Genomic DNA, 19139 nt, shown 5'->3' with positions numbered 1-19139 from the left:
ACCATGATGCTCACGCTTGTTTGTTTGCTAGTATGTTGATGCTTGGCTCCTAATATTTTAAACATTGAACCTACAGAAAAAAATCTTATTAAACTACCGTAATCATTTAAAAAAGTTAATTACAAACCTTTATTTATGCTAAATTGACCTACGTATTAATGGCACTAAAGTGGTATTCCAATCTAGTTCAAAATTTTGCATAGATTATAATTATGTTCACTTTCTCATTAAGTGAAGCACAAGTGAAAAGTATTGCGATGCTGCATTAGGTTGTGAGAATTTGACGCCTGTATAAATGAAGTTAAAAATGTTATTTAATTTTCGTACTGTTGGAAAATTCACCATACAATAAATATATTGTGTTCTAAATAACGGTAAGTTCATGTTGCGTCCTCAAACCTGAGGATGAGATAAATACGTTCGTTCGGTAACATCTCAGCAAATTAACCGAAGAACCTACGTCCCACCTTCCCCTTTTCCCACAGATCTTTTCAGATTTCTGCTTGACGGAGTTAGTTTGGATCAGGTTATTATGAGCAGGTACTTTTTTCTCATTCTCATGATTCTTTCGGAAACTTTGAATAGCCTTACTAATTATCCTAAAAGAAAAACAATTTTTCAATACAGAAATACTAATTCTTTTAAGAATTTTAAATTTCACTTACTGGTATTGCATTTGTTGTTTTATTTTTAAAGTTCAATATAATTCTACACTCCAAGAAAAGTCACTGACATGAGGGAAAATTCTGCAGGTTACAGTTAGGCCACAAATACAGGTATATTATATTACACTTCTTACATACATCTTATTTCATAATCATGTATGAAGTGTAGTATAGTATACTATACTCTTAGGATTCAGGAGGATATAGGTACTGTATAGAGGACTGTGGATGAATAATATATGTAAAAATGAATGTAAACCTTTAAATTAGAGATGGGACAGTATTTGATACTGATACTTCTATTAGATCTTCGATACTGGTACTTGATACTACAACCTTAAAGTGAATGTGTTTCTTTGAGATTTACTTTACTATAGTTTCCTCCACCCCTTTGGTTAGTTCCGTTTCCAGAGTAACAAAGGAACTTTAACAATAACAGTTGCAATTTTATTGTTTATGGCGCGGGGTCATCTGCATTTAGTAACATTTCAGTAATATATTCCGAGCCTCATTGCTCACATCTTATTTAAGAATTAGCTAGGAATTGCTAGGTGTAAAGTAGTTATTTTCCTGGGGCATACTAGACCTTTATATAAGATTGAAGTTCTGGCTGATATGTAGGGCCTACATTTATTATCAGGCAGTGCATCTCACTTGAAAATATGTGTCAAAGGAAGAACATTTTGTTGTATACTGGTACATCTTAAGTCTAATTAGTGAAATATAATTGAGGGGGAAAGGAACTGGCCACCATTGTCTCCTACTTCATTTGCCTCATGAGTGATTCCTTATTGGTTTCACTTATGAGGTTTCAACCAGTCTTCGGATTGCGGATCATAGATACGTACATATGTACGTACATACATACATACACACACATGCATGCATACATACATACATACATACATACATACATACATACATACATACGTACATACATACCAGACCTTGTCAATTTTAGTTAGGTCTGGAGTTCATTCACGTTGGCTTTTATAAGAGCTGGACTCGATAACCTAGGCATGTTTTGGCCCTTTGTGTGTCTATAAGCCTATATGCGACGATTGTCCAAATCTGACAGGTGGCCTGAGTGACATTCGTGAATCTGATCGTGACAGGTGGGCCATTCTGCATCAGCACTTAATAGAGCCGGGTCCCGTTTCACGGACGAGTAGCCTGATAAGCCCAAAGGGCCAGAGCCCCAAACCGTCCCTGTCATCATCGGCTGACAGATAGACTATCCTATCTCAGCCTCTGATAGAGCCAGGCATACGAACTGATGAGCCCCAAACCCTTCCTATATCAGCATCGGAAATCCATAGGCCCTACTATCCCCAGAACTTCACCCCATCTATTTTTTCTATTGCAGATGATAGATGAGTGTTGGTGGAATGATAGAGGGAAACGGAAGTACCCCGAGAAAAACCCTCTGCAATGTCTGCTTGAGTCACAGTCGACATATCGCACGTGTATTGTAGTACTGGCTGTTGCAATTTTTTTAACTTGTAGTGGTGCATTGCACATTGTGATTGCATTCAATGGATGCAGAGAAAGTTGGCGTTGAAGTGTTTGTGATCGAGAAAGAAAAGGCCATATATTTAGGACATTCGAAATGGAGAGTACAAGGACAGAAACAAAAAATATTCAGCATGGTATGAAATTTGTTGTGTACTGTTTCCCAGTTTCATGGAACATTCCGACGCAGAAAGGAAATGTGTTAATAAATAGTCCTTGTCAAATATTTGTCGCAGAAGCCTATACAATAATACATAAATTATTTTAATTTATGATATTTACTTTTTTACTTCATTAATTTCTCTATGTGCTTTTTAACAAAAAGTGATAACACTGATAACATTTCAGTTTCTGAAAATAAAACAAACAGTAACATTAATATATTTCATTTCAGTAAACTCTACTTATTATTGATAATTCCTTCTAATCCCTCTCTCTTTACCTTCTACTAATGTATCGGTAATAATCGTACAGTAATATATTTTCTCCAAAGTGAATACGAAATTAAATGCACTTATTACTTATTACAGTTTCCTTTCAATAAATGCATACAACTATTGGCATTAATTTGCCATATGTGTTATAGAAAGCAATCTATTGGAGGTACAGCCAGTCTTACATTAATACATTCTTTCTGAAGACATTTTTCAGAGTACGATAGTATTCATCGAAGCTGGGAAATGTCATATTGAAGTTAATTAAAATAAATTGATTCCTCCTTGCGCAACTAGTTAAACAACGCATAAAAAGTTCGTTGTAATAAAGAACTGCTGACTATTGGATGTACTCAATGTCTTCATCTTTATTTTGATTATCAATAATTGCATTTCGAAGTACACTAGTACTGCACGGTGATTAGCATCTATGACGACTGTCTACCTCAAATCCTTCCGTCCGTCTTTCATCCACCTCGTGTGGCCTCAGAATGGTGCGGCTGCTGCGCAGCTGCCATTCTACAGAAATTCCGCTCGTGTGAACCGGGCCTGAGCGATGCTGGTGGCAAAGAACGATATTAGGACAGGTTACTCTGGTATTTCTCATGTTTTCATCGATCTCCCGAGGCTAATATCTAGTTAGTATACTCACATAATTCGGGACAACTGCCTTTCGAATACCATCCTTTTCGTCAAATCTTTTGTAAATAAAATTGAAGCTGAATAAGACATGAAACTGTGGTACCCGGTAGATACCCGTAATAATGTCACACTATTTATATGGTATAGAAACTGCCACAATATAATTATTTTACAAAAATTGCGTTTAACTTAACAGTTTTTCCAAAGATTGTAGTATTTATTCATATTTTCCAGGATAAGTGTTTAATAAATTAGGCATAATACGAATTCAGTGCCTACTCAACTATGACAGTGATTCTCTTGTATTAAAACCTCTACCTCTCGAAGATCCAAGATCCATTGTCAGTTCATTTAGCTCTTAAATTTAATAGAAGGAAAGAATGTAGACCTACATAAAGTTTTAAGACAAATATTTGTAAGAACCCCGTATCGAAATCAGTGAACTCACAATTAATTAATCATGATTGCTAACAACAATCAAGTTCAATGGACTAGGCCTATATATATAATTTGAACTGGTACCTGTAATGGAAATTACGGGAAAATGGCTGAACGGATTTTAATGAATGACCCGTCACTTTCAAGCTTGGCATCCAAGGATTTTCAGAAAAATAGTACTTTCAATGAAGCGTTAGTTTTCCTCCTAGATCATATATGTAACAGATCATCATCATCCATAGCGTTACAGCCCGTATCGGGCCTCGGCTTCCTTAAGAATTCTTCTCCATCGGTCTCGATCTTTAGCCACCGTCCACCAGTTCTTCACTCCAAGCCACTTAATGTCGTCCATAACACAGTCCATCCATCGTAGCTTTGGCCTTCCAATATGTAACAGATAACTCATCGCTATGTTAAAATCGGCAGCACTTTGAAGAGAACAACCGCCAGGATCGCCACCTGTCCGCCGTAAACGAACACGAGATGGCAGTACAGTCGCTAATGCAATTCAAATGGGAATTATGACGTGACTTCTTATGTAACAACTAGATGGCAGCGTAGTAAACCTGACAAAAGTTGTTAACGTCAAAGCCTATAAGGCCAACCTATCATGATCTAGGGTTTTTCTACATAATTTTCCAAAATCCATCTTTCGTCAGTTTTGAGAACTAATTGCATTTCAATGTAAAACAAAACACACACTACAATAAACAATAGGCTATAACACGAAGGCCATGACCTGCAGGATTGCTGACATATTTAGAGCTCAAATTCAATTGGTTATTAAAAATTTCAAGATTTACTAAAAATAATTTACAGGTCTAATTCTGCGGTGTGTAATTTTCTGAGTACAGCTGTGTATTGGATATCAAAATCTACAAAACTTGAGGTGTTTTGATGACATTATTACCATTGGAAATGAAATATTATTATAGTTAATGCCTTGTTGTGACTATTTTTCATAAATTATACATATTAATGCTATATTGATGATATCAAAGTGAAACGTTTCGGGGTTATGTAAGTAGATGTAGAGAATATCTTAAATTAGACCTTCATTTCTATTATTTACTGAGTGGCGGCATCCACACCTGTGGAGTAACGGTTAGCGCGTCTGGCCGCGAAACCAGATGGCCAGAGTTCGATTCCTGGTCGGGGCAAGTTACCTGGTTGAAGTTTTTCCGAGGTTTTCCCTCAACCCAATATGAGCAAATGCTGGGTAACTTTCGGTGCTGGACCCTGGACTCATTTCACCAGCATTATCACCTTCATCTCATTTAGACGCTAAATAACCTAATATGTTGATAAAGCGTCGTAAAAAAAAAACCTACTACTGATAATAATATTGTTATTAAAAATCAAATATTTTTATAGTTATTAATCAAGTGGGATTGGGTCTTTTTCATATACTTAATGGCTGTGTGGTGTAGATATTTATATGCGTCATTCTCTTCAATACTGGCTCCAGAGAGCGCAAAAATTACAGTTCCTAAGGAAAGACCAAAAGGTGTTACTTACTGATAAAATAAGAAGCCTAAAAAATTATGTAGTCTTCCGATCATTTCAGAAAGATCTCAAAGCAGGATAAACTGATATTACCCTCTACATTTCAAGCTCTACATGCAGCACCTATACCAAGATGCTATGTCTATTATTCGCACATGAAAAACCCCTGATCGTCCTGACATTGTTACTTGCGTTTTCGCGTTGAAACTCAAAAACCGAAGGTGGATAGGTTCAAGAAAAAGTATTTGGCGTAAAAAAAAAACCATTCAGAAGGAGTATGTTTCATTATTACGGAAGCAAATGACTTTCAAAATGTTTGGTATTCTTCATTGAAAATAAATCTGAAAAATTTTTATTTCAATGTCTAATAAACTTAGTTTGCAGCATTTGCTACACAAGCCACTAGTGTTAATCGAATGACAAGATGAAAGGTAAAAAAAAAAAAAAGACAGAGTGTGAAATAGAAATCTAAGAACATTAGAGAAGGAGATGGAGAGATTAACTTTAAATTACTTTGTGGGTAGAACAGATCATTAAGAGATATAAACATGTACCGGTAATCCTTGCAGATAATGATGATATTTATTATTTGTCAGGAGACTTGTATACAAGTTTATAAAATTATCAAGATCTTAAAATTACAAATTTAAAAATAGAAATAAAAATTTAAAATTAAATATATAAGAAAAGATTGAGTAAAGAAAATTGTATCATTACAATTTTAATGAAATTTCTGTTCGATATTAAAGGTCAATAATTACCGTATGTCATCTTTTTAATGTCTAATTATTCTTAATTTATGCAACTTAGGTTCACTTACACCAAAGCGATCCTCACTGACAAGCTGCATCCATATTTGCAAATGAGGGACAAATCACTATCATTTTAAATTGCTTCCTATATTAAATGTTTAGGCCTATCAAATTGCGTGCTTAGTGTTATGTTAATTGCCATCATTGAAAATATAGTAAGGTTATATTTTAGTTCGTTTTAAATTCTTGATAATGAGTCGTGTATCCCCAATCGTTCATATTTAATATTTTCAACAACTAAAATTTTAAAATGAGACATTCCTTGTGTTCCTAGTACTGCACATAGGCCAGTAATTAATAGGTACCGGTACTCATGATGGCATATCACTGATCAGACATCTCTGATTTATTTTAGTGTTCTGTTTACATATTCATTTCGTAACCACTACAGCACAGGTTAGCATTTAAAAAAAACAAAACGTCAAATATTTACAAACAGACGTCATGAGAGTGAAACACACCCTTGGGTTAAACATTACTTACAAACACTGAACTAATTGAGACCAACATTATTTCTATGTATTATCGTCTCGAATAGAAGCACGACAGTAACTTGCAGTACTCATTTATATAATTTCTAACCTCTCTTCATCCCTTTTCTCAGTTTATAACATTCTATAGTTAATTATGTGTGTACATTTCTTCAATTTTCTTTTCCTTTTGCATGTTTCTTGTCTTTTCTCCATAGCTTTAATTGAATGGCTTATAATTCTTTGACAAGGACAACAAACTATGAAACTCATCATTATTCTTTACTGGTACTCAATTACCGATATCTAAAATCTGTAATCATATTCAAAGGAAATGCAAAGGAGAAAAGTGAAGTTCCATGTACATTCCATGAAGACGTACAAGAGGAGATATGCTTACAAAACCTTGGAACAAGGAGGTGAGTGGTCATCATTGTATTCCAGCCGTTAACGTCCAAGAAATAATTGAAATCGCATAGAAGACCGACTGGTTCGAAAGTTAAGTTTTTGAAGTGAAAAATGTCTTACCTTCGTCCAGGATTGAATCTGCAGACTTTGACTTCGTTTTCTAAATCGATCATATAAATTTAATCAAAGTTTAATAGTACATATGAAATTTGCATTTGATTATACATGCTACCATATGAATTTTAAATATTAATGGACACACTACAAATATGTATGTGGAAATTTCAGCAACTCATAGGAGAACTGAAGTTGTAAAATCTGAAAGAATAAGTGAACTGCAGGAGAAGATATAAGGAAACGTCATAAGTAAGCAGAAAGGAATTCATTACCTATATATTAAAAACTAACACTATTATATAAATAATGCTCTTGAACTGAACTTTACATTTCCATCAATTTTTCGCTTAGAAGGATTCATCATTACTATTTGGAATTATGTTACTGCTCTTAAAACTACGGTAGTAAAAATGCATGTGAAGAAATTTAACAATTGAAATGTAAAATACCGTACTACCAAAATCTTATGAAAATGAAGAAAAACAATACTTCAACTTGAGGAAATATCTACTTAACTAGAAGAGCAAGTACGAGGAAATGGAATGAAGTTAATGAATCGTACTATTATAAATGGCGTTGCATTTCATCTGTATGTACGAGTAATTTAGGTCAGTATATGTACTATATTCTATAATCGCATGTAAAACTTGTACTGTATGTTGTTTGTTTCTATTTTTCTTTAATTATGTTTTAAATCTTTTTAAGTTAATATTTAATTTGTTTAAATCACTAACATATGTAAACTTCCAGAAGGAGTGATCATATGCGTAACTTTCAACATAACTTTAGATTATTTCTTGATTTGCTTATTTAGAACATTCTTGTTTAAAGTTGAAGAAAGTTCATAGTTATGAATAGCATAGCTTTACTTAAGTTTGTCAATATGTGCATCGCTTAAATGCAAAATAATGTATTTAGGGCCTACATAATTTTATTTAATATTAATAAAACATATCAAGTTCAAGTTCAACTCATAATGTCCACTCGGGGCACGGGCCTCTTCCTAGGAAGGCGGCTGATTAATGCGATCCCGGTTAGTCATGCTGGGAAAGATCCTCCTTTAAGTTGTAACACTTTTTCCACGTATTCTTTTAGTTTCTCCCTTGCTGCTCTCTGTCCTCTGCATGCACTCTTCTGTGTGTTGTCTCATTGAGAGATGGTCTGCGATGCTATGCTGATACGCTGCTTCCACACTGTCATCTCTCTGGTGGCCATTGTCCATCGGTTCCCAAAGGTCTTCCTGAGATCGTCGACCCAACACGTCCTTTGACGCCCCACACTCCTTTGTCCGCACCTGGGGTCCCAGACTGTCGCCTTGTGAGTCCATCTGCTGGGGCTTAGCCCTATGATGTGGCCCACCCAACTCCATTTCAGGTTTCTGCTGGTAGTTACTGCATCATTTATTTTTGTTTTTATTCTTACAGTCTCATTTCGCATTCTGTTCTTCCATGTGACGTCTAGTATCTTTCTCTCCATTCTGCTTTGACATACTTGTAACATGGTTCTGTCTCTCTTCGTGGTGCTTCGTGTTTGTGAGCCATATACTAGTGCTGGTAATGTGCACCTATTCATGACGTGTCTCTTAATCTCTAGGCTGTATGACTTTTCAAACCATATAAACTTCAGTGCCCAAAATTTTGCCCATGCTGCCGCTATGCGTCTCACTATTTCTTTGCTTGTGCTTCTCGAGAACGATACAGTCTGGCCCAGGTAGATAATTTCCTGCACATATTCTATTGGGTTGTTGGGCGCTAGTTATACGATTTCTTCCACATGATTTGTCATGATCTTAGTCTTCTTTAAATTCATTTTTAGTCCTGCTTTTTCACTAAGTTCGCTTATTTCCTGTACGTACTCTCGTAGCTCGTCTTTGGTGTTCGCGAGGAGCACGATATCATCTGCGAATCGTAGATTTGATAGTTTTGTCCCATCTATGTTGATACCATAGTCTCCTGTAATATTTCTAAATATCCCTTCTAGAAGGCATATAAAGAGTTTTGGTGAGATTATATATCCCTGCCTTACTCCTCTTTGTATCTGGAATTCCCTACCCTGCCTGTCCAATTGTATGTTTGCAGTGGTGTTTCTGTACATTTTCGCTAGTATTCTAACATATTTGTCCTCTGCTCCTTGGGTTTGCAGTGTTGTTAGCAATGGTACATGCTCCACTGTGTCGAATGCCTTCTGGAAGTCGATGAATGCCAGGTAGATCCTTTGGTTGTACTCCTCCGATTTTTCCATAATTTGTTTTAGTACCTGCAAATGGTCGATGGTAGAGTAGCCCGTTCGAAATTCTGCTTGCTCCACAGGTTGATTCTCCTCTATGTTGCGATTCATTCTTCTCGTTATGATTTTTGGGAATATCTTGTAGACATTCGACATCAGGGATATTGGACAGTAGTTGCTGATATCCTCTCTGGAGCCCTTCTTTTATAAGAGAATGATGGTACTCTTGAGCCATTGCTGAGGTATGTTCTCTGTCGTTAGAATATCATTAAAGATGTCCGTTAGAGTTTTTTCCAGCTCTTCACCCTCCATTTTCAAAAACTCATTTGTTATCCTGTCTCCTCCTGGGGTTTTCCCATTTTTCGTCTCTGCAATTGCTTTTCTTGTTTCACTCCTTAGTATTGGGGGACTTCCTCTAAGGGTTTGTCCACGAACTCTCTTAGGTCACTATTGCAGTTCTCCAAGGTGCTCCAGTAGAGTTCTTCGTAGAATGTTGGCTTACATTAATTTTGAATATTCAGTAGTCAAGTGTAAATGCAGAAAAAATGTCCTTTTAATTTATTTTATTTTCTAAATTATAATTTCATTTCATAACCAATTTTATTACATAGCATAATTAAAAAAAGTAATGTTTATTTCATTAGCCTATATTTTGAAAGCAAAAATTTTTAAACATTTTCAGACGTCTTGTTTCTTCATAAACCTTAACAGCATATGGTCTCTGGTTTTTATAATATTCTCAACACATGCCTTGATTTAAACGTGACGCAATTATATAAGAGTGCCAGGTATTGTTTGTTTTTTCGAAGTTAACAGTTTTTACTTAATCTGTTGCAGTGGTGCAGCAGAGACCCTAGATGTAAGAAACTTCAGCTCACAGATTTACTTGTAGCACCAGTACAGCACATCATGAAAGTTCCATTAATCCTCAAAGAAGTGGAGACAAGGACGGAAGATACTGCAGAAAGAGAACAGATATCGCAAATTCTCGAAATTGAAGAAAATTCAATAAGTAAGAAAACTCGTTATCATTATCATCATCATCATTGTCGTCGTCATTAATAGAAACAGGCAAAATATGAAATAAATATTTCAATGCTAAAATATCTTCATAAGTAAGCCATTTGGAGGAGGTTTACAATATTGTTTACAAAATAAGCCTTAAAAAAATTAATAGTTTTTATATAGGTACCGGTGTTTAATATGATACCAAATGAAATCTAACAAATCTACATAATTAAACAGCATTTCAGCATCATCAAATCCTTATCTGAATGCAAGAACTAAGTAACTTAATTTCTTACGCTAAATAGAACAAAAAAAAATGTTCTTACATGGGCTGGACTTAACACTAGCTACAAAAGTTACTTTCTTATATATTCTGGCAAAAGATTACACTTTCTGTCGATTATTATTGTTTTCTATGATGAGAAACTTATGACATTGTAAAAAACGGAGAAATTAAATAAACAGAGTAATTTATGGTTGAAACCCGTTTGAAACATTAATTTACACATTACTTCTGAATGAGGTTCTGACTGATGTGTGCTATTATCAGGCAGTACATCTCACTTGACAATATGTGTCAGAAGAAGAACAAATTGTTTGCATGCATCTGAAGTCTGGTTAGTGTAATATGAAGTTAATCGGTGATGTATGCAATGGAGGGGGAAGGAACTGGCCACCCTACCCAGTTATCTCCTGGCCTAGTTGCCTCATAAGTGGTGCCATGTTGGTATCACTTGTGTAGTTCACAAGTTCACAAAACAACATAAGTAGATTTGCGAAACTGAAAAGACTTTCACTAATTCAGAAGAATGAGCAACCATTTTTTTTCTCGAATTCATTGATTTTAAAGGGGAAGTTGGAGATTCCACTTGCCCTTGGTAATCCCGGAATTTTGATGAAATGTGTGGCTTGAGTTTTTCAAGTGTTTTCTGAAAAAACGTATCTGTTGTCGCCTTATATCTGGAAAGTCTAGTTCAGAAGTAGTTATAGAAATATTAACAGAAGGGGGAAAAAAATCTTACAAAATATGAAAAGAAATGTCAAGATCTTTATGAAATATGACAATTTTACCAAAACATCATGATATATGAATCCTTTTTTTGTTGTTGATTGCATTCTAAACATCGTGAAAATCCTTCTTCCCATACCGTCACTGCTACCAAGAGTGGTTTAGAAATTTAGAATATGAAATTTCACATTTTGCCTGTGTATAATTCATCACTATTATTGTATTTTTATGGTCATTCTTACGCTAACCTGTTACTGGCTAATCACTTTTAGTTAGCATATTAGCATTAATAATATTTACTTACAAATGGCTTTTAGAGAACCAAGAGGTTCATTGCCGCCCTCACATAAGCCCGCCATTGATCTCTATCCTTAGCAAGATTAATCCAGTCCCTAGCATCATATTCCACCTCTCACAAATTCATTTTAATATTATTTTCCCATCTACGTCTCGGCCTCCCCAAAGGTCTTTTTCCCTCAGGCTTTCCAGCTAACACTCAAAATGCATTTCTGGATTTACCCATATGTACTATATGCCCTGTACATCTCAAACGTTCCTAATTATGTCAGGTGAAGAATAAAATGTGTGCAGTTCTGCGTTGTGTAACTTTCTCCATTGTCATGTAACTTCATCCCTCTTAGTCACAAATATTTTCCTCATCACCTTATCCTCAAACACCCTTAACCTCTGTTCCTCTTTGAAAGAGAGAGTCCAAGCTTTACAACCATACAGAACAACAGGTAATATAGCATTAATAATAAATATGTAAATTATTATTATTACCATTATCATTATTACTACTGCTGCTGATATTTTATTTTTATAATTATCTTTCTCATTAGGCATACAAAGTAAAAATTTACTAACATTTTCTCTCTCAGAACTTCTTTCTTCACTTGTGCTCCTTACTCAGTAAGAAAGATTAATTCTAGCAGTTTAATATAAGAAAGTGTGTTTCATCATGTCTAGAGTATTAAAAATTTACATTCTCACATTTAGTTACTGGTACATTCATTGAATGTTAAATGCTACTTTTCGTATCAGTTCATATTAATCAGAAGACTGAGCGCAATTTGATTTCCTTGTGAATTTTTATAAAAATGTTAAATTACTGAAATATCTTGAACATAAAGGAAAATTATAGCTAAAATATTTATTTCACAGGAGAACTGGACGACAAAATGAAATGGCTCAAAAACTTCGAACGTCTTTTGGAAATACAGAGGAACATTGTGTGGCCTTCGGTGTTTGAACTGGACCCTAAGATATATATTCCTGAGTTTCTGAAACCTGCATTAACAAGACAACCATGTGATAGAATTATAGTGAGCCCTAGAAGACAGATAATCCTAGAAGGTCCATTGCAGATCTGGGACACGGGAAAGCCGCAAGAGATGTATGTTGTGCTATTTGACGACATGCTTTTGATTACAAGAAGGAAAAAAGGGCTGTCCAAGAAGGTACTGTATTTAAAATTAAGTACAGATTTCTCAGTTGTAATGAGGATGAAATAAAATAAATCGGTACTAGTTCCTAAACTGTGTAGTGGATGCACTGGGATGCTGCAGGGTCAAACCATAATCAGGGGTGAGGACACTCGAAAATTAATAAATTGACTGAAAATAGTTTTATTATCCATTTTGAATCTTGCGTACACTGCTTTTAACACACTAGAACAATACGAAATATACAAACACACTAAAACACACCCCGATCAAATTCTTAACACACAGATCAATTTCAGTACACACACACTATTTGACTCCACTCTTCAACAGCTTTCAACAATCAAACACACCCACATAACAGACAGAGAAGTTCGAGATGACGCCGAGATCTAGTAGGCTCTGAGGATAGTGCGTGAAACACTGAAACAGCTCTAAGCCACACAAACTTACATAATTAACATGAGTAAGTCCGCTAGTTAATCAATTAATTAGTTTTATTAATTCAATTGGTTTATAGCCCTATTGTCCCTGTTAGCAACTATTGTTAGCACATAAATATTTCAGCTATTAGAACCTAACTACCGTTACTTAATAAATGAAATTGTTGCCATTTCTCTTCGCCTAGGGGCATCATTAAAAAACTGTTAAGAAACAGGAATACAGAAAGGTAATGCCGTGAACCGAAATGCTATGGAATCTCTGCAATAGGTAAAACAGTTTTAATTTCAGAATAATTATTCGAATACTTCCTGAAGTACATACTGATATTCAGTTTTAACACACTGTTCACTAGATTATGTTGTCAGATTGACGTAGTTGTTGCTTAACATAAGACAAGAACGCCATTATCTGACATCTTACTACTAGTTTTCATTAACTACTCTTTATATATTTCAACGCAGAACAAATAACGGATTCATTCTTGAGAATGTTTAAGGTACCATTAAAGAAATGGACTGAAACTTGAGTATTAAGGAATAAAGATAAAATGTTTTGTATCAACATTTGCGTTTGAACAGTGACATCTATTGGCTGACAGCACCTATATTCGGTACCAGTATCTAACACTGCTCACCCCAATACCTCATTATCTCAAGGAAGGAAAATTCTATTATTTATTTACTGGATCTCATCATACTGAAATGTCTTCAATGATTTCTTGTTCTGAGTCCATGGCGTAAAAGTTTTACAAGCTCTAGAAGGACCCAAATCTCAAAATGTATGAACTCTTGAGTAGCTAAAACACCTGTCAGCCTCTATGTTCTTTATTCCATATTTTTACTGTTGAGGAGTTGGATATGGCAACGATATGATTACAATAGTGCGACAAGTAAGTTATAGGAATTTTAATCACAAGTTTACATTTTAGATATGTCCCTCACCATAGCATCGTGATCTAAGGCATCATGCCTGGAATTCGGGTTATGGCATGAGCGCTGGTTGGACTTCTCATGGTGAAGGAAATTTCTCATGAAATTTTTCACTAGTGTATGGAACCAATGCCCACCCACTCGGCATTGTGAATTTGGGAAGCTACATTAGGTTGAAAAATCCGGTATATCAAGTGCAGAAAGATGTTTTCGAGGATTACGTTCCAAGGCAGCTTCTATTTCATCAAGTTTTTCTTCTTTAAACACATTCTTTTCTGATTAGTCTGTTTTATTAAACTCATAAAGTAATTTTAATATTGCTTGTAGTATTGGAACTGGACTGCCAGGAAATTTATGCGTGAATGTTTGTCCTGTTCTGTCACACAAATTTCTAGAAGATGAATATACAACTACGCACTGACTACTTCACCATTGCACAACACTATTATACTCTCTAATGAAATCTCACTCACGAGTGCACAACACAACTGTCCTATTCCAATGAAATCTCACTCACAACTGACTGCAAGTGGGAAGAGATCAGTGCTTCCATGGAGGGGAATCCCAGGGATTACATAGGGTTCAGGCTGCCGACTGGCCGAGCAGTGTTTAGACTTTTAAACTACCATCACAGTAGTAATTTTCAGTAAAGAACATAATCTCAGCATTGAAAAGTTGTCCAGTTAGAAGCATGTGTAATAATAATCGTAATGTTGTTCAATTCTTTATCCGTGATAATGAATTTTTTAACATTTTCAGAAATCCTCCTTGTCTGAGAACTGGGCAAGTTCCTGTAGCCGTGGATCCTCGGCGTCAAGTGAGTCTTCCATGCGGTATGTTGTGTACAAACAACCTCTCTCCTTAGACCGCTTCTTTATCCACGATGTCACCATTCCTGAAAGTGCATCATGTCGCCTTGAAGCAGCCTTCGTGCTCGTCAGCTTGAACCGGTTCCAGCAGGTTGTAACTATCCACACCTTCCAAGCGCCTTCAGATCAGTCAAAGGTATAATTATTTAGTATAGGCCTACTAGTAGAATGTTGGGGTAGAGTAAGCTTGTCTTAGACACTTAAGAGTATATTGACTTCATGGCCTATAATTAATTTTAAATTAAACAGCTGACATATCATAAGAAAGATATATATGTATATGTATATACACACACACACACACACAGAGTGTTTCAGAAATACACGGCAAAATTTCAGGGTTGGATTCCAGACATGTGGAGGATAAAAAAAATTATATAAACATGGATCCAGATATTGATAATTACCGGTACTGAAATATTAGACATTTCTTGGAAGATATTCCATTAGCAGTCCGACAAAAGATATACTTCATGTATGATGCTGCCAGTGTATATTTTAGTCTTAATGTCCGTGAACACCTAGATGAACGTTATCCTGATCACTGAGTAGGTAGAGGTGGACCAATTGCTTGGCCTCCAAGCTCACCTGATTCTAAATGCGTTTGACTTTTTTGTGTGGGAGTATTTAAAGTCGTTGGTATACAAACTTCGAAGGCTGCTCGCGCTTTTATTTACTAAACCGCACGTTCTCGAAACTTCGATCTTCGGGAACAATCTGTTTTCAGACGTTTCCCCCTAAGTCCGTCCCCTCCACTCTGCACCGGGTCCGTAGCTTCCCTTGCTGCTCCGTGCTTCAGCATCTGCCGAAGCCCGAGCCTCCCACGTCCCGTGCTTCAGTGCCCACCGAAGCTCGCCTTCCTGCGCCCTCCCTTCTGCTGGACGCGTGCTCGACTCCCGAGGCAACGAGAATCTTCCAGCATGGTTGTCACATTTCTCCCTCCTTAGGACTGTTCATCCCAGACAATCCCTTGGTAGGCCACTAGACGGTCTAACGTTAGGGTCCTCCAGCTGCTCCCTCCTTATGGTGGTGTCATCCCATCCTGGGCTTGGCTGGGCGGCGATTACTTGTACTGCGTGGGCGCCATCTGGCGCTTCCATTTGGCCCTCCAAGGAAAGCCCGCTGGCCATGGGTTGGTCTTTAGCGTCCATCAGGAGCACTTCATCCTGACCAAGATGGAGTATATGGTGCTGGATGTCCACCGTCGCATCGAGTAACCGCATGGCATGGAGTCCCAGGACGACGTCTTCAGTGATGTTGGCGACGAACACCCACATCTCCAGTCTCCTCTTCCCCAAGGTCAGATCCAGGAAGACCTCTCTCTGAATGGGCAAGCTCTCTCCTGAAGCAGTACGTAGCTCATATCAGCGCAGCGGCGTCCTCCCAGGTAGGCCACGCACGATGTCTGGCTTGGCGAGAGTGAGCATCACCCCGGTGTCCACCAGTACTCTGCATGGACGGCCTCTTATCCGTCCTTCAGCAATCAGCCCATTGTCACATCTTCTGTTGACCGGCTTCAGGACTAGCTGAGGGGACGGTGATGATGGCGCCGACGTACCTCTCCTAGCATCGGTCCCCTCTTTCTCCTGTCTGTAGCCAGATTGGTCGCACTCCCTCCTTAAGTGTCCAGGTTTGCCGCAGGACCAGCAGGTGGGCGCCTGTCGTCTCCGTCACTCCGGTGACTTTTGTTGACTCCTCTCGACGTCGGCCACCTCTCTCTACTGCCTGTGGCCAGATCGGTCGCAGTCCCTCATTAAGTGTCCTGGTCTGCCGCAGGACCAGCAGGTGGGCGCTCCTCATCTCCGTTGCTCGGATGGCTTCGGTTGGTGTCCCTCAACATCGGCCGCCATGACGCACTCAATCGAGTGCGGTGTTGAGACTTTCGCTGTCAACTTGGACGCCTCCATCATAATGGCCGCCACCAGAGCTTCGTTAATGGAGTGATGCTCGGCCAAGAGTAGTTGTCTTATCTCGGGGTAGCGGACTCCACAGCCGAAGGTATAGGCCACCTCTCCAGCGACGAAGTTAGGAGGTAGGCCCCCGAGGGCCTTATGGGCCAGTTGTTCCACCGCCATCGGAAATTCTTGTAGGGACTCGCCTGACTGTTGGACCCTCGTTTTCAGTTGGGTCCTAAATGCTGCCGCAAGTTGATGGTCACCATAACGTCCCTCCAAGGCCTCCATTATCTCAGTGGCTGTCCCCTTTTCTAGGACGCTGTGAAGAACCTCCGACGCTTGTCCCTGAAGCGTGGCCAGCAGCTGAGTAATTTTCTCTGCCAGCGTCCACCCATTATGCTCTGCGATAGCCTCGAACTGGCGTCGAAATATTGCCCAGGACGTCGTTCCGTCGAACTTCGGCTTCTTGACGTTCAAATGTCTGGTTGGAGGCGTTGATTCCACGGGGCCACTATATGGGGTCCTTAATTCTGTTGCCGCTTCTTCCATGGCCTATCGAACCTCTTCTGCAACTATCTGTTTATATTCTCTAGCCTGGTGATCCATTAACGCGAGTATGTGCATGTTTTCCTCAGCATGTTTATCCAGCAACTCACTCGTCTGCTCTTGACGACGCTCGAGAGAGCGAATTTTGTCGTCGAAATGGTCTACGTCCTGTCTTAGTTCGGTCACTGCTTTATTTACAGTTGCGAAATTATCGTTTAATTTTTCGAAATCGGCTTTAAGTTCATTTTTAACGATGGTAATAATTCCATCCACCTGCATCGAAACGCTACAAATTTGCGTAGTGACATCATTTTTCACTTCACTTATGTGCTTATTCATGTCTGCTTTTGCTTCACTTACGTCACTTTTCAGTTCCGCGATGGCTTGCAGGATCTGCCATAGGTTCTACATTATGTCGACAATGTCCCACTCCTGACACCAAATGTAACTTTTATATAACAATAATGCGATTTTTATTTCTAACTTGAATCACACACCCGTCAACAATGGGTATTCCACAGCAACACAGTAGTCGTTATTTCACTCCACAGAACGACAATGACAACTCAGGTGAATTAATGAGAAGAACAACAATGTACTCCTAATTTCAACTAAAGTTCACAAAGCACTATACAAAGCAAAACTGTCAATTCTCAGTTCATAGTTCATTCGCCTTGATGTCGCTGAATTGAGCAGTTGATGAATTGATGAGGACTTAGATGAAAACTGAATCAGTATGAAGTAAATCATTTTGATGGTTTATAATGGATTGATTGAAGATTGTTGTTGTTTATTAGTATAGCTTTCAATAGATTCTATGCTTAAAATTTGATGAAGAAATATATTTGTTGTTGTATAATCTACTCCTATGATTGTGCGAAGAAACCTATTTGTTTGTTCATTAAATTTTTGTTTACAGATGTCCATGCCGAAAAAGCATAGAGAATACTTGATCTTATTAATATTATATTATATATATATATATATATATATATATATATATATATATATATATATACATACTGGGTGTTCAGTTCAAAGTGTGTCATAGCTCGCTGTATGCCGTCATGTGGCTAGCCGATGAGCCTAGAGAATTCAATCTTCCTACACTTCCGCAGAGGTGTATAACCTATGAGGCAGAGAAGTTGCCTAGCAAGTACGGTGTTCATTCTGAAGAGTACGTACCGATACGTACGGTAACGCCGGTAGTGGCAGGAATGTGAACTGTTTGGAAATACATACTGTCGGGATATGGGGATAGGGTTAAGACGATTACTTACGTATTTGTTGACATTAACTTCGACAGTCAACATGGACACGGAGCATTTGATTTGTGTTGTGAAATGTTACCGTACGCAACCAATGATAACAAATACCCTGCGTATGACTTGCCGGCGCAAAACACAGTTCGAAAGAGGTTATGGTAGCACACAGACCGTACAGACCGCCATCTGTTGCTACGACATTCAAGTTATACCGTACACGTTCTCAAGTTCAGATTGAAGAACGCCTTAAATAATAGGCAACTTCTCTAACATGTAAGCTGAAACTCACTTCAAATCGGTGACCCAACATCAGTGACGTCATGACACACTTTGAAATGAACACCCAGTATTGTTTTCTTTGCCCATATGCTTAATGATGGTGACTTGAAGATTGGATAAAGCCTTTGAAAAATATTGTACCCTTTAGCTGCTGTTTTTAGAATATGGGATTTGAAAGTAAGTCTTTGGTCTAGTTGAATTTCTAGGTACGGTATGTTGT

The 19139-nt window shown here is 37.7% G+C and overlaps 1 protein-coding gene across 2 annotated transcripts in view; it reads left to right on the top strand.

The window, feature by feature from the left end:
* Positions 1 to 19139, top strand: part of LOC138707443 (uncharacterized) — a 642910-nt gene that overhangs the window by 612463 nt on the left and 11308 nt on the right. For both annotated transcript variants that reach the window (XM_069836867.1, XM_069836866.1), the window contains exons 13-15: positions 10068 to 10242; positions 12412 to 12707; positions 14825 to 15070. In XM_069836867.1, the coding sequence (XP_069692968.1) occupies positions 10068 to 10242; positions 12412 to 12707; positions 14825 to 15070 (717 nt within the window). The remainder of the gene's footprint in view (positions 1 to 10067; positions 10243 to 12411; positions 12708 to 14824; positions 15071 to 19139) is intronic.

Source organism: Periplaneta americana, chromosome 10 (assembly GCF_040183065.1).
Source record: "Periplaneta americana isolate PAMFEO1 chromosome 10, P.americana_PAMFEO1_priV1, whole genome shotgun sequence".
Classification (NCBI taxonomy): Eukaryota; Metazoa; Arthropoda; class Insecta; order Blattodea; family Blattidae; genus Periplaneta; species Periplaneta americana.
This window is presented reverse-complemented; position numbering and strand designations above follow the sequence as displayed.